The sequence below is a fragment of the Xenopus tropicalis genome, chromosome 1 (assembly GCF_000004195.4).
Source record: "Xenopus tropicalis strain Nigerian chromosome 1, UCB_Xtro_10.0, whole genome shotgun sequence".
Lineage (NCBI taxonomy): Eukaryota > Metazoa > Chordata > Amphibia > Anura > Pipidae > Xenopus > Xenopus tropicalis.
The window spans coordinates 45,127,378-45,144,605 of NC_030677.2; the positions used below are offsets into that span (position 1 = coordinate 45,127,378).

Here is a 17,228-nt window from a genome sequence, read left to right on the forward strand (position 1 = left end):
GTTACTCTGCTGATCTGAATGCAGACTGGGGACCTTTCACCCACAGAGATGGAAATGAAAAGCCGAATGTATGAAAAGGAGGTCTGCTCAGGCCCCTGCTGCCCTTCAGAGTATTATGAGTTTCCATGGGGATGAATGCAGTTTGCTCAGCTCCAAGGCTGCAGTTCTCCTCCATCTGTCAGCTGGGAGCATCTGTGCCCAACCCTTATCCCTTCACTGCTGCGCTGCATTACAACTAAACTACAGACTCAATCTGGAGCAGTGACTTGTGAAATGACATCCCAACTAGTGAACCCCAAGGTAAGCAGAATGTGCGAAACCATGGTTCCATTGATCAGGAAACAGAACTCCCCAAACCTATCCCCAATACAGGTTCTTGGGGGTGGTGGGGTGAGGAGGTTGTCAAGGTTGCACATTTGTATAGCATTTTAGAGAGTAAGAAACTTATATCTGGCTGTTCTTGAAAGTTAGAACAACTACCAGAACACAACCGGTCTATCATTATGCCTGGAGAACATGCACAAGGCTGCTATCAGTAATCATGGGGCCCCATTACACTAAGTTACAGGGCCATTCAGTCTCCCTAGGTAGATGAAGGAGGAAGCCCCCCCACAAAACAAATGGACACACCCATTTATGCACAATCCCTGCCCACAATATATTGAAATCCCAAAGCTCCACATTCCCTCCTGTCCCCAAATGATATCTTTATGGATCATGGGGCCCCCTTCTTCTATAGGGTCATTGACTGCTGCCCCCCCCATGGTAGCACTGAACATGCTGCTAACATGAAACCGAGATTAAGCAAATACAAAGCATACAAAAGCAACTATTAATGTAAGTTGACCATATACAGACATGTATCTTTGGTCATTGGGTAGATTTTAATCAGTTTGACAATAATATCCCTCCAATTACAGTCTGTGTGACCTAATTTTAGGATGAGGAACCTGACTGGCATCTTTACATGTGGCCTGTCTGCTTTTCTACAAATGATCATATTTACAAAGTTGGAGTATTTATATTAGTGATTCTTCATTCTATGTTCTGTACAGTGCCACCAATAGTAATCCTGTGGTCCCATACTAAAAAATAAGCTTGTTGGCAGGACCTACCTTCCAAGGGGCACAAATAACTGGTAGACTAAAAATTGGAGCCCCTCGGGGAAGGCCCTGCCAACAAATAAAATGGGGCCCAGTGAAAAAAATGCCTCTTGCACTCACAGTGACACCCAGGACCCAATTATCTCAAAACTCCATCTATGCACTCCCTTGTAAGCCCTGCTGCTTTCTCAACCCAGAAAAATCACCATTCAGTCCTGGAGCCCCCAACTAGGGATGCCAGGTTGGCCGTTTTTTCTGCCAAACTGGGCTACTAATGTAAAGCTCAGGCGGGTTTCCAAAGTACAAACCTACCATGGTACAGATTTGGCCTAGTCTTTGGAGCCTTGCTGGGTTTGTACTTTGGAAACTCACTAAAGTTTTTACTCCTCTAGTGTACCTGACATGCCTCTCCCAGTGCATGTTGGTCGATGTAGTTTGTACCTAACAGTTTTCCTACAGCTAGGGGCATATATATAATAAGGCACCAGAGGGCCTGTGCCTAGGGTGGCATGTTCTTTTTTTATTTAAACAAAATAGGGGTGTAGGGGACTGCGGACTGCGGACTGTGGACTCTGTGTAAGTGTCACATGGTCTCCTGTCAATACATCACTGTTTCTTACCCTCCTGCAAGTGATATCAAGTGCCACATTGGTGCTATGCTATATATTATTATTATTATTATTATTATTATTATTATTATTATTATCAGACTTGCACACACAGCAGAGAGAAAGGTGACTAGTTATTACTAACATTTATTTATAAAGCGCCAACATATTCCGCAGCGCTGTACAATAAGTGGCCAACCTGTCAAAACTTGTTTTGTTGTTTTCCAGACTGCTTCTGTTTAATTTTGCTTAGAAAGTTATTTGCCTCAGAAAAAACACAGTTAACTACATGAAGCTCATCTGACTGAAGAAGAGTATGGATGTTATTAGAAGGAGCACCACAGCTAATGTCTCACAGAGAAAGAGGAGTGAAGTCAAGCTGAAAGTGTACAAGGAAAATACTGTCATTGGCTTACATAGATGTTGCACTTCTTCTGGAAGACTGCGGTTGGTCAGTGTATTTTACCTTATGTCATTTGGTTTTGTCTTCTAAAGTATCTTTCAGGATATTACGTCTCAATGTATTGTGTGAGCAGGGCTGCTTCCCTAGGTACTGGACCCCAGCCGGCCCCTTCTCTTGGTGATCAGCTTATGTACAGAAGGTTTTGCTGTCCTGCACACACAGACAGTTCTTTGTCTCTAGCTGACTGCAACTTTGTATTGGGAATAGTCTCTTTGGGAAGACAGCTCCAGTTGTATGGGGTAAAACATTATGTCAAAAATATTCTTAAAATTATGAATAGCAGATACATTAACAGCTGAGCGCCAGTAACATCAGCCACATTAACCTGCAATATCAGGCCCACACATTTGTATCCCCAATGGCAAACGATACAGTTTTAACCAATTTACCATTTGTTTTGTTGATCCCCAGATAAGTTTTTTATATTTTCCTCTGGCATGCCAACCTTTAGTATTTACATCTCGCCTTCATATTAAAACTGTCTTCTGCCAAAACCGCATTCTTCTTCCATGTCATGAGTAATGATAATTAACTTGATTATGGCATTCTTTTATTAAGGCAGGTACAATATTTAGGGGCATATTTAAAAAGATTCAAACCAGGGGAATCCCCAATGGATTCCCAGTAGTTCAAATGCTATCATCAGTATTATCCCCTTCTTACATTAATGAATTGGCGTATATCCCAAAGCCTGTTGGCTTTTTATAAGTGTGCAAATTCGTCAGATTAAGCAGCAGCACAGATCTATAACACTCATTTTGTTCAATAAGTTCCCAAATGAAGAATAAGCATGAAGTGTGCCTGCAACCTACCAGTAAGTTATTTCTTGAGAGTCTTTAGGGCACATAACTGTTTTGTGTCCATGTACTCTGCCAGGAGCACCTGGAACAAGACAGTAAGGGCAGTGCCTATTCTTTAGCAGTTTACTAAAGGTCCCCATACACATCGCCAAGCGAGCGGATCTTCACCCGATATCCCCACCTACGGGTGGGTGATACCGGGGAGCGTTTAGGTAAAAAAAAAAAAAAATTTGATTATGTGGGCGGCAATGGGGCAGTCGGTTCGGGGACCGCATCAATGAGCCCCCGATCCGACTGAATTTTCTAACCTGGCTGATCGGTATCTGGCCAATTTTAGGCCAGATATTGGTCAGCCAGGCCCCTCATTTCTGCGTGTATGGGGACCTTAACTCTTATTAGGGACACAGCAACTCACCTTTTCAAAGGTGCCTTTGCCCAGTACAGGCAGATAGTTAAGAGGCAAAAAAATGCTAGCAAATTATAGTTATCTTATAATAATAATAATAATAATGATAATGGTAAAAAGAATAACAATAGAATACTAAAAATATTAAGAATATGGGCCAAATGGGTCAGATGGTCCTTCTGCAACTAGAAGCTCGGCCACTGATTCTGAGCCAACAGCAGCTACTTCACACTGCAACACAACAAAGAGAATTATATGTCATATAAAGACATAAATTATTTTTAAGAATACATGGAATATACTTACAGCTGATGGGACAGTGAAGTTACTCACCGTGTCCTCTTCTGGCTCAGATTCACCCTTCTCCTGGGCTGGGATTATTTGTCCAATGGTCTGGGACAGGGAGTTGGATAATGAAAAAGTTAAACCAATCCCCAGAGGTGGTGATAGGTCATGTGACTTTTATAGAGAAAGGGAAAAATAGAACAGCATATTTGTTAGAAATTTTGAGGGCTACAATTCCAAGAGGCCTCAATACACCTTTCAGAATAATCAGTTTTAGAATAAGATGTGTTTTGCAGTTAATGGCATCTCTGTATCTCTTTTATTCCACTTCCTGATTTATTATTATAGCTAGTATTTGGTTGGCCACTAGAGAGTGTGATAATTTGTGTAATTGCTTTTTTATACAGTCTGAGGAAAGTGCTCTTTAAACAGAGCTCTACTTAGGGGGCATTAAACACGGGCAGTAGTAATGAGGGAAAATCTTTGCCAGGCATGGATTTGCTGCGAAATTCCACATTTTGCCATCGGCATACTGTGCGTCAAAAAAGCCAAGCATTTTTTAAGGAAGCGAAATCAGACAGATTTGCTCATCACTAACGGGCAGTGATCCTGGACCCTATGCTTGCAAAGGACAGTGGAAGGGCCCTATGCTGCAATGACAGTTCTGAGATTATGCGACACGTGAGGCCGTGGCTACTTGCACTCAGCAACAGATTTCATAGCAGATTTTTATGAATGTGCATGTTTTTCACACCTTCTAATTTACAACCAAAAGCAGTGACAGATACAGGAATGGCACAAAGTCTTTTATCAAAATACACTAGAGGGGTATAATGGGACCCTGTCACAGGAAGAGAGAGTGGTCTTCAGGGTGGGCATTCTGTAGCCGGACACTGTCCCTGGGAGAACAACATTTCAGCCACATTAGCCCATGCTAGGAAAAACACAGCTAAACAGGAGCTGTTTTACTTGGTCACTGGAGAGCCTTTTTCAGCAACCAATCAGATCTTTGCTTTTAACTTGTAGATGACCATTCAAATTTAATTGCTGATTGGTTGCTATGGGCAACATCACCGGTGATATTTATCTTCAGTGTTAATAAATACTCCCCACACACAGTGGATTTTGGTGCAAAAATGCACACTTTTGTATTTTCAGAATGGAATTTATTCTGTGTTTGTCCAATTAGGTAGAGTGTAATATGGTGCTTAAAAAAAGAAAAAACTATAACAGCATGTCACATTGTACTTTATGTGACATCATTGTGAAATGAAACTATATATCTCTATACCTCAATAATAGTCAGGTTCTCCTACTGTAGGTACAATAGTCATAGCACAACTGCATCCAAGCAAGTTCTATGCCAGCGTTGCCCTCCACTTTTACAACAAAAAGTTTTTAGTGATTCCCATGAATTGTGTCACACAGCAAATGAAAGTTTGCCCAGACAGAAAAGGCCTTGGTGTGAGGATACAGTAGAAGTGTTCCAGCGATGTGCAGTCGATCTGCCAGGGTATGTTTGTTTTATTGCTTGGCCTACTTCTTTTATAAAGGTTGTCAAGTATTTAGACTAATCTTCTCTCCTAAGAATAGGATTAAAAGAATCAAGACCATGGCTGAGAAGAATTGTTGCTTAGGATTACTGAACAAATGAAAAAGGAGGTATAGGCCTGGCAAGGGGTAGTTTAACATTCAGTTAGTAACACTGCAGACAATTCTAGGAAGAGACTTCCAAGAGAGTTGGTAGCAGCTAGGGACTGCAAAGTCTTTGAGAGAATTTTAGGCAAAACCTGAGCATAAACAGTGATGGGTATTGCTGGCCACATGGGAAATGTAATGGGGATCATGTATGTATGTATGTATTATCCAGGACCAAAAAAAGCAGGGGGGGGGGGGGCAAAAAGGTAGATCTTAACCAGTGACTATTTTATTGGTAGAACTTCATGAGATCAACCTTTAGGGTAGTTACAATGAGCTGGTAGCAGAGATGTTCTATGTATGTGCCAAGCAGATGGCAGCATGTACACACAAGGGCATATTTATAAAGCTGTGTAAAATGATTTATGTTGAAAAAATAAATACTTTAGGATATTTATTTATGTGTATTTTATGTTATGCTGCCTATACGCAGTATTTTATACTTCTCTAAACCTCATATAAGCTATTAAAGGCAATGGAAAAAAAAACAGTGGCACTGTTTAAAAATGTTGTTTTATTAAATTTTATTTCCAATCAGCTGCTTTTTATGCTGGATTTTTAAGCAACCGCCTAAGATTAATACACAACTTTATTAACATAACAGATCGTATTGGGTACTACTTGGCCTTTAGATGTCAATGTGTTGTGCATTTGACAGCTCTTTTTTAACGGCTTTATAAATAGGCCCCTAGAGGTGCTGTCAAGATGGCACCAACGTGGCTTAGAATAGAGCAAAAGGGCCGTCATTATTATTTTAAAGGAAAACCATGGGAAAACACGTTTTTTGCTAAATGCATCAGTCATTAGAGTTTCTCTAGCAGAATCCTGCATTGAAATCCGGTTTTCAAAAATGCACACAGACTTTTTAATATTTAATTTTAAATTAAATTTCACATGGGGCTAGCCATATTCTTTATTTCCCAAGGTGCTATAGCCATATGACTTCAGTCACATTTTACTGTTGCGCTGCAAGTTGGAGTGATATCACCCCCCTCCCAGATCAGCAGAACAATGGGAAGGTAGCAAGGTAGCAGCTCCCTGACACCTGTATTGCTAAAAGTGCTAGATATGGGAAAATAACTCAGTAGTACAAAATATAAAGGTCCCCATACACAGGCCGATAGCTTATCGGCCCGTGTAGGGGCAGAAACGAGGGGCCTGGCCGACCAATATCTGGCCTGAAATTGGCCAGATATCGATCGGGCAGGTTAGAAAATTTGATGCGGTCCCCGAACTGACTGTCCCATTTCCGCCCACATAATCTGATCGTTTGGCCCCAATGCCAAACGATCGAATTTTTTTTTTTTTACCTAAACGCTCCCCGATATCGCCCACCCGAATGTGGGGATATCAGGTGAAGATCCGCTCGCTTGGCGACATCGCCAAGCGAGCAGTTCTGCTGGTGTATGGGGACCTCAAGCCCGCTTCCGTTACATGGGAGTAGGAGAAACAATAGGTTATCAGATATCTGAAAGCAGTTCTAATATGGAGCGCTGGCTTTTTTGAAAGCTTACAATGCACTGAGATGGCGCCTACACACCAATATTGCAACTAATAAAAATACATTTGTTGGTTCAAGAATAACATTTTAAATGTTAGAGTGATTTGCTATGTAAATAGTGTAATTTAGAAATAAAAAGTACACCATAAAAATCATGACAGTATCCCTTTAAGAAGCAAGTTTACAGGAAGAGCAACGTTCAAAGAGGTGCATTACTAATTGGTACCCAAGGTTGACAGACCCTGATAGACCCCTTAATAGACCCTGTTCATTTTACTAAAGTAAACCCAAAGTCTGGACAACCCCTGATATAGAATAACTTTATTTATTTGAAATGTTTCCTTTTATATTTGTTTTTTTTTTATACTAAAATCTTTTTCATATGGAGTCAGCTATAACATTAAATAGTCTGGATTATGAAGGAGATGTCACAAAATAGAAATCTTTCTGCTGAGAAGTTGGTAAAACATTTAGCCACACAAGTTATTTTCCTTTGCTTTGCAGGACCTGTATTATCCTTTCCAGTTATAAATCAGAAAGTCAGTGGTGCTGTACCATTAGTGCACAATTACATTACGTTTCAAGCTAATCTGTCAGTCTGCTGTGCACTTCTACTGACACCTAAATGGCTGCATTCAGTTCCTGACAAAGATCCTGCCAAACCCTATGGCAAAGCAAGTGCGATTCCACGCTGCAAGCACCTCATGCATTATTGAACACAAAATGTTCAGAGGAGATCTGACACTTCTCCCTACAATTCCTGTCAGTGCAGATGTTAGGGGTTAAGTGATCCTCTGTATATCTGATGCTGGCTCCTCCCCATTCCCCCAGTTCTTTTGTCCTCCCACCGGAGTTGGGACACCTTGGAAAAAATCTAATTACTTTTCTACAAGGTCGGACTGGGGGGTGAAGGGCCCATCGGGGCCCGCGCCCATAGCCCGCCCATATGGCCCACGCCCATAGCCTCTTCCCCCCGGAGGGGCCCCCCTAACCCCCCTCGCAGGGCCCCCCACCCGACGTCCTTCCTTGAGCGCGTTAATTTAACGCACCAGGGCAGGAGTGGTCAGGCAGGGGGAGTGCCGCAAGGGTCGTGTCTGGGCCACCAGGGCCCACTGGGATTTTTTTTTCAGCCCAGTCCGACCCTGCTTTTCTATTATTTCTTATAATTTTCAATATTTCATTTTTACTTCCACCTTACTGATTGGTTCACAGAGCAACCAGTATGCAGTGCACAAAAGGGTTTGCTGAGCAACCTCATTTATGGGATAAACATAGTCCCTTCTCACGATCGACCTTTCAAGTCAGGTACAGATGGGTTCACAGAGCAACCCGACCTCAAGAGTACTGGTTCCCCCTTCACTGAAGTAAAGTACAAGGGAACCGTAGATCTACCTTATTGCCCGTTACCTTGAATAGAAGTAAGCAGAGCTATTCCTCCATCACAAGGTAATGCACATTAGTGCCACCCATCAACGCATCAACTCAGCACTAACATTCATTGCAGACGCAGCTATGGATACTATCAGATTAGCAGCTAAGTCCTCAGCCAACACAGTCAAAGCCAGGAGGGCCTAATGGTTCAGACAATGGACAGGGTACTCAGCATCCAAGTCAAGACTAACATCTCTCAAGTTTACGGGAGAACAGCTATTTGGCCCAGCCCTTATAAGATCATATTTGATGTAACAAGGGCAAAAGCTCCTTTCTACCCATCAAGTGAAAACAGGATGATAACTACCACAGATTTCAAAACACTAGGAGGTGCAATACACAAGGTTGTTCCTTTCATTCAACAAACTATAGAAGCTTTGCTGGACCTGTATTATCCTTTTCAGTTATAAATCATCATTATTTACCATCATCATCCCGCAGGAGAGGGAAACCGACATGGACGCAACAAGGCAAGCCAACCAGGAAATCCAACACCAAGAGTGCATCAGTGTGACTCTGAGTACAGGTCCAGACATGCAGGTAGGAGGAAGGCTAAAACACTTCACAGCCACGTGGTGTGCCACCATATCTGACCACTGGGTTCTATCCATTGTGCAAGAAAGCTACAAAATACCCTTCAAATCAGGGCCACCACCGGGCAGGTTTGTAATGTCTACAGTGTCAAGTGATCCAGGGAAACAGGCAACCCTACATCAAGTAGAACAGGATTTCCTTTCCACCCAGGTAGTGGCACTAGTGCCCACATCACAGTCTCTGGATGGCCCTGCTTCTCTTTACGAAGATACTGGCGTCATTGATGGCACACCTCAGGCATCACAGTACTATCTTATTTGGATGACGTCCTAATAACAGCACCTGACCACAGCAAAAGAGCACACCAGGTCGGTCCTAAGAGTTTTACAACAAAACGGATTGCTGATCAGTTACCAGAAAAGCACACTAATACCCAGCCAATCCACAGAATTCCTGAGGCTCCGGAGAGACACATAGCCACCAGAGTATTCCTATTTGAAACCAGGATACATTGCCTTTTTCCAAGCGGCCAGAGCCATGGACAGATGAAATCAGACAACAGCAGAGGACTTTTTAAGACTCCTTGGCTACATGGTGGCCTCACTGGAAACTCTACCATTTGGCAGAATACATATGAGAGAATTACAGCTGAATTTTTTATGATTCTGAAGTGGGAACAATCAGGATTTATCGCAAAAGATACTAGACCTACAGAACACCAAACAGAGCCAGGTATGGTGGACGGATCGAATCAACCTACAGTAGGAAAGTCTTGGAACCCACAGAACTGGCAAGTCATGATGACAGACACCAGCCAAAAATTAGGTCTCCAAGTGGTATCCACTGCTGCAAGCCAGGCCCCTAAAAGTTCAATCAGACAATGCCATGACCACGGCTTACATAAACAAACAGGGTGGCACAAGCAGCAGACTAGTGTGAAAATAAGTATCACATTTACTACAGTGGGTGGAGGTCAACATAATATCGATATCAGCAGTCTACATCGAAGGGGTCTTAAACTGGGAGGCGGACTACTTAAGCTGTCAGACAATAGACTTCGGGGAGAAGGCACTCCACCCACAAACATTCCAATTACTGGTAGATGGGTGGGGGAGAGCGGATATCAACATGCTAGCATTGAGCCACAACACCAAACTTCCAGTCTACTGCTCCAGAACAAGTGAGCCAGCAGCAGCGTTCACCGACGTTCTAGTAATTTCCTGGATATTCTGCATGGTGTACGCCATCAAACAGGAGGCAACACGCACCATCCTCATCAGGGCAGGAACTAGGGGTAGAGTCCAGTGCCTAGGGCGCAACACTTGGGGGGCGCAGGTCACTAAGAAATGCTGCATCCATTGAGCAGATTTGCCAGGCAGCCAAATGGGGGTCACTATATACATTTAACAAATTTGGATTTACACAAAAATCCTTTTCTTGTAGGCCCAGACTGTCAGTACAGTAAGTTCCACCCTAGCGATGTTCTTGATGCATGTTCTAAGTCCATAATCCCCCTTTTTGTTCTTAACCTTGGAGCTGTATGATCTGCTCTCTATTTAGAATGGTTAAAAAACATTTTTATTTATCAGATCATTATATAGCAACAATATTTATAAAAAATCATCATAATATCCATCAATAAACAAATCAATACATACCACCCAGTGAAAAAACTGAGAAAGGATATGAAGGCAGATACTCTGGATGAGAGAAAACCCCAATATTTCGGCTCAAACGCCTTTGTCAAGGGATCGGCTCTATATTCTCAGTGCAGCAGGAAAACTCCCATTTCCTGATACTCTGGGTAGAGCAAATCTAAAATGTTTAGATAAGGGATCTTTCCATCATTTGCCATACTTTTTTAAACATTAAGTAATCCCAACAGGATTGCTTGCTTCCAATAAGGATTAATTATATTTTAGTTATAATAAAGTGCAAGGTACTGTTTTATTATTACAGGAGAAAAAACTGAGTGGTCAAAACTGGCTTCCATTAGCGGCCCTCCACTATGTATGCTAGAGATATTCCGGCCCTCGGCACCACAAAAGTTGGACAGCACTGGTCTATAGGTATTTGTGTATATGCACCACACATTGTCAGGCTTCAACTCGTAAAAAAAATCTTACGTGTTTTTTTTCATAAAGTGAGTCAAACCTGGCTTTTGGACAAAGCAGAATAAAACACTCCTTGAAAAAAATCACCATTTGTTTTTTTACAACTTTTTTTAGTGAATTTTATTTTACACAGCATAATAAATGGACCCCTAAATGAGATGCAGCTGCAGTGTAAATGGGAAAGATATGGTCTTATGAAAGCCAAATACTGGCTGATACTCTATAGCAGTGTTGTTTTATTACATGTAGAGAGACTTGATTAATTCTCATACAGCATGTTTGAGGGTCAGATTATATTAAAATGGTGATATCCCATAATGAAGTTTATGGAGCCCTAGAGCAGCCATGAAAATAATTTGGAGGGTCACATCCGGCCCACGGGCCTCCAGTTGGACAGCCCTGCTCTACAATATCTGATGAACCTGACTGGCGAACATAAAGGCAGGGTTGTTTCTAGGGCTTCTGCCTCTTGAGGCAGCAGTGCTAACATAGCGCCCCCCACACTACACTTGCAAGGCACTTACCTTAACTGATGGTCAGCAGTTTAGACATCTCTGTACCAAAATGTTTTAATTTATCACTGTAAACATTATTATAGCAATTCTTAATATCCCTTATTTCTTCTAACACCTTTAACTGTAAATGCCCTGATTTTGTACCACTTCCATGCCATGGCATCCCATCATTTATATCAGTGTGTTACGTGGCTGTTCTTCTCCCTGCCGGGCACGTGTTTATGCACAAAGTGCTGTATGTTTGTAAAGACATAATAAAGTGAGGGAATGTCATTATCCAAGGCATACCATTGTGGCTGATTGAGTGGCAGCTCTGATGAATGGTGGGAGGGAGCATGTAATTGTAGGAAGCCAATTCTTCCCTCCCGGGAACAATACAAACAGGTAAGAGTATGTGTTGCTAGGAGGGCAGCAGCTTGGCATTTGCTAAATGCTGAGCAGGTGAAAAACAGTTTCAATACTTGGTAGGAATAGCTAACAAGCAGACCGGATTGACTAGATGGTGCCAAAAGTTCCAGCTAATCAGAACCTACCTGCAAGGCTGAAATATTTCAAACATTTACAAAATAAGGCTTTTGAGTGGATATACTGGCTCTGTTATGTGGATTTCTAAAAAAGCTCTATTTTATGAAAAAATCTGAAGATTGGCTCCTATCACATCCGTGGTTATGTGAGTCCTTCCCTCGCCGTGCTGATATCACCACTTGGACTTGGCAGTGGAGAACTGAACTACAAGCAACACAAGTTCTGCAGAAGGTCTTGAATAATAAAATCACATTTAACAAATCTGGAATACTCATAACTAGATCTTTGTAATTAGCTGTTTTTATTCTTTAACCATTTTAAACCTAAATGATTTTTTACTTAGGGAACCAAACAAGATGCACATGGTTTGTGAAATATAGGAAATGTTACCTTAGTGAGCGGTATTTTAGAGTATTTTCTTCCAAGTCAGAAGCTGATTAATGTGCTGGTAACGTGACAAAGAGAATGTGGACCCTCTATATCAAAGGACCCAGGCCTAAAAAATCTATACAAAAAGTAAGTAGAACACTGGAGAACCGTGTCCTATTTAGTGTGCCAACTTCTTTGTCTTACCTGTTGTGCTTTTCTCTTAACTCTTCCTTTAATTGGAAATATACCCTATTTTTAAGATTTGATCCATAAATTTTCCCATACATAGTAACCTGTCAGGGTACATTTTATTACGTTTTGATATTTGCATTTGAAATACTGGTCTGGCAGCAATCAGCAGTCATGTGCTGTTCCCTGCCCGTGTGTAAACACAGTGGCCAACAATTGCAAATATTGCAAAAAATTTGTATGAGTAACTAGATTTTCAGATAGACTGGAAAAAGATCAGTACCATCAATGGTTCACCCTTGTTTTTTGTCACATACCCCAGTTTCTTAACTGCTGTCCCACTTCTATTGACTCCTCTTTCCCAACCTCTCTGTGCGGGGATCACATTAAGGTGCAGGATTTGTTTTTTGTCTGTGCTGAAACACTAAATTGGGGTGTCTATGCACCCCAATAGCTGTTCCCTTGTCCATCAGACTTGAAAATGCTGGATCTGTATTATGTCCCAGCTCACTGCAGTGTATAATACATGTCCTTATCTAGCATGAGTCAATGTTTGTAGACACTGCTGCAGATTACAACAGTTTCAGGAACTGGGACCAGTTAATTTACATCTATTTTAGATACAGGTTGCTTTATTTAAAGTAAATATACAGTATGTGTAAACTGACCTAATAGATAAGGTCTATAAAGCTTGTATTAGATAAGGGAGAATTGTTTTATTGGCACCTGTTTTTTTCTGCTACAAAGAATGCTTGGTCTAACCATGTGCATGTGTTAAAACACACGGCTTGATTTGGGGACAACCCCCTATGGGTAAGTGGATCCCATTACTTGGATGTATTCCTTTATTTTGTTTAGTTTTGGGGGTTGTTAATTTGCTTCTGTTTCTCCCACAATTAGAAGAGCTAATGAGGTTCTGCACTCTTTAGTATAAGTCAGCACACACTCCTGTGTCCTATTTCCGTATAGCCTTTTTGAGGCTGCATGTTCTTTACATGTTTGTCTTCATATTTGATACGTGAGTCTGTAGGGCCATTGGGGTGCTGGATCAGTCAGTTAAATATACATTCAAGGATCTGCACACCTTTTATTTTTAAACACTGTGCATTCCATGTTTTGGTCCCTATTGGGGAAATGATCTCCCTTTTCTCTGTAATAATAAAACAGTTACATATAGTAACTAAGCTGCATGAATCCATACTGAGGACAAAACCTATTGGGTTTATTTGATGTTTAAATGATTTTTAGCAGCCTAAAAGATCCCTCATCTGAGAAACCCCAGGTCCCAAGCATGCTGGATAATAGATCCTATACCTGTATATATAATATATGTATATAGAGTGAGAGAGAACATGGCAGAGAAGAACCTTTAAAGGTTAATATTAATGTGTATGTGACATTTTTGTGACATCAGTAACTATTCATAATTCTGTTAAATGGGCAATCCTAAATGGGCTGGGTTTTTTTTTTGCATAATAGTAGAAAACAGAACTTTAAAGGAGAAAGAAAGGTAAAAACCAAGTAAGCTTTATCAGAAAGGTCTATGTAAATACAGCCATAAGCACTCACAGAAACGCTGCACTGACTTCTCTGAAAAAAGATTAGTTGTGTCTGTAATTCCTGTGCCAGAGACACGCAGCTTTCTCTTCTCTGCTCTTTCCTGCTCCCCCCCTCAAGAATGCTATAAACTCACTCCCCCCCCTTAGGAATGTGTGATCTGAGCCAATCAGCAGGAAGCTGACTCATAGTCTAACTAACTGAGCATGTTCACTTGGTCTGGATGTCTGTGCAGGAGCGAGGCATTATGGGAACTTTCTTTACACAGCTCAGCGTTTTTTCTTCCTGTTTGGCTTCTGATCTTCTGAACAGGTGAAATATGGGGAGACTTAAGGGCACTATTGAGACAACTGAAGGTATGCCTGCAGCTTGAGATTAACTCTTTGCTAGCCTTTCCTTCTCCTTTAAGCAACTTTCCAATATACAATTCATTCTCACTCTTGAAAACACTGTTTATCCCTTTTCTCTGGTTCAGGTTCTTAAAACATAATTACAGAAGTCAGCTCTTCCTCAGGTCTGTCAATCATCTGGCTTGTAACACTGTTTCCGGAGTCAGAGCCGGGAGTGCAGAGAATGTAAACAGTCAGAAATATATATTGCTTTTAACAGTTACATTTTTAAAATACCTTAAGGTGGCTATACACGGGCCGATTGTAGCTGATTCGGCAGCTTCTCAGCCCATGTAGGGGCACAAATGATAGGCCTGCCTGACCGACATCTGGCCTGAAATCAGCAGCTTAAAAAATTTAGTTGAATTGGGGACCATATCGGCTCGTTGATGTGGTCCCCAAACCGATTGCGCCTATTACTGGCGTTCTAATTTGATCGTTTGGCCTCAGGGCCAAATGACCAAAATAGCCTGAATTTACCCGATATCGGCCATCCGTAGGTGGGGATATCGGGAAAAGATCCGCTCGCTTGGCGACCTGCCAGGCAAGTGGATCTTAATGTGTATGGCCACCTTTAGAAACCACTGAACCTATTTAATTAATGAATATAGCTAATATTGCTTAGATTTTTACATGCTTGGTTACTATGGGTAACTAGACTGCGCAACATTTGCATTTTATTACATTACCCTGTAAATACTACATATTTATATCATTTTTAATTGATTGGCTTGGAAAACAGATTCATATTTAAACACACGTTTGTTCTGGGTTTTACAGGAAAAGAAAGACTCTGTCGCTCTCCCTCCAATTATTAAAAAACCAAATTCCACCTTATCAGGAATGCCAAGGGTAAGAGAATTTTTTTTATGTTACTGATAGTCTCCTTTCTAATTTAAAAGCTCCATTTAGTCCAACAGGAAATAGTTTAAATCAAACAGGCCACACAGTCATGCAGAGTCTGTCAATTTTTCTGCTGTCAGACTGACTCTTGTACAGTGACTCGGATCATAGCCATTTATAACAATTGCACGTCTTTGGAGGTCTTATTTTTTTTTTTTTTTTTTTTTTAGAACATCCAGACTGACATTGCATAACAAATCACATTTATTGATACAAAAAAATGTAATTCCCTTTTCTTTACAGTCAAGCAGCTGGAGTGGGCAGATAAATCCCAAATCTGTTCAAGAAATGTTCTTTACCATGGCGATTTCTGACACTCAAAAGGCACTGCAGAGAAACAACAGTCTGAGAGATGTCAGTGTGAGTATAAGGGATGTAATAGTATCAGTACAGGTATAGGACCTGTTATCCAGAATGCTCTGGTGGGGACCAGGTGTTTTCCAGATAAGGGGTCTTTCTGTAATTTGGATCTCCATGCTGTAAAGGTGACCATACACGATACAATAACGATCTTTCCTGTGACCATTGGTTGCAGGTATGAGATCCCTTATCTGGAAATTTGATATCCAGGAAGGTCTGAATTAGGGGAAGGACATCTCCCATAGAGTCCATTTTAAGCAAATCAATTTTGTTTAAATTATTTTTTTTTCTTTTGTAATAATAAAACAGTACCTTCTATTAAGCTGCAGAAATATGTTAGTGATTAAACAAACCTATTGGTTTTATTTAATGTTTAATTGTTATTTAATAGTAATAAAGTATGGTGATCCAAATGACAAAAAAACCCTTATCCAAGTCCCAAGCATTCCGGATAACAGATTGCATATCTGTACTTGTATATGATTGTATATGACTATGAATACAACTCTGAGGAGACTCTGAAACACAACTGCAATTGTTTGTGTGTGAATGTAATAAGAAAGGTATTGTAAACTCCAATGGGACAAAGGCTGAATGAGGTACAACGTTGAAGCATAATCTCTATAAAGTGCTGATATACAAACAAAGCATAATAATAACAATAATAGTAATGGTTCAACTCATCAGGTTCTCTTTGGGCAATGACAACATTGTGTGTATGTTTGTATATCTTTATTTATATAGCTCTAATCTATACTCAGCACTGTATATTTTTACAATATAATGACAGTAGACACAGGGGGACTAACATTGCTATACATTAAATAAATATTGACAGTAACAAAAAAATACATAGTAACAAAGACTAAGTGCCAGGTGGTGAAACACAGGAAGAAGGTGGTTTCTCCCCCAAAGAGCATACATTCTAAGTGTGTGGGTTACATTGCGGCACAAACTGAAACAAGATATTATTGAGCTAAGGTACTTGTGGACAGTGAGATACTGAGATATGGGTTATTATTACTTTTACGTGTTATTTAGGAAATATTGTTAGGTATGGCACTGTGTTAATATTTGTTGTGTGTTACCTACATGTTCTATAGTTACTTTGGAGTTGTTATCTTGACCTTTTTTATTCCTTAGTGCAGGGATCCCCAAGGGAGCAACACAAGCATGGAAAAAGTTCCTGGGGTGCCAACAAAAGCTATAATTGGCTATTTGGTAGCCCCTATGTTGACTGGCAGCCTACAGAAGGCTCTGTTTGACATTATACTGTACTTGTATTATATTTATATTTTATGCAACCAAAACTTGCCTCTAAGCCAGGAATTTAAAAATTAGCACTTGCTCTGGGGCCATGGAGAGGGGTTGGGGTTGGGGAGGGGTTGGGGAGCAACATGTTGCTCACAAACCACTGGCTGGGGATCACTGCCTTAGTATTACCGCATTTGTACCTTTTATTAGGAAGGTGGGGTACT

At 40.9% G+C, this 17,228-nt stretch overlaps 1 protein-coding gene across 2 annotated transcripts in view; it reads left to right on the forward strand.

The window, feature by feature from the left end:
* The first annotated feature begins 11,795 nt into the window (after window positions 1–11,795).
* Window positions 11,796–17,228, forward strand: part of LOC101730828 — a 50,095-nt gene continuing 44,662 nt past the window's right edge. The window contains exons 1-4 of one of the 2 annotated variants that reach the window (XM_031895438.1): window positions 11,796–12,214; window positions 12,327–12,499; window positions 15,268–15,339; window positions 15,634–15,750. In XM_031895438.1, coding sequence (XP_031751298.1) covers window positions 12,449–12,499; window positions 15,268–15,339; window positions 15,634–15,750 — 240 coding nt within the window. In that variant the 5' untranslated portion in view covers window positions 11,796–12,214; window positions 12,327–12,448. Of the gene's footprint in view, window positions 12,500–15,267; window positions 15,340–15,633; window positions 15,751–17,228 lie in introns of both variants that reach the window. The other variant, XM_031895436.1, reaches the window with a different exon arrangement.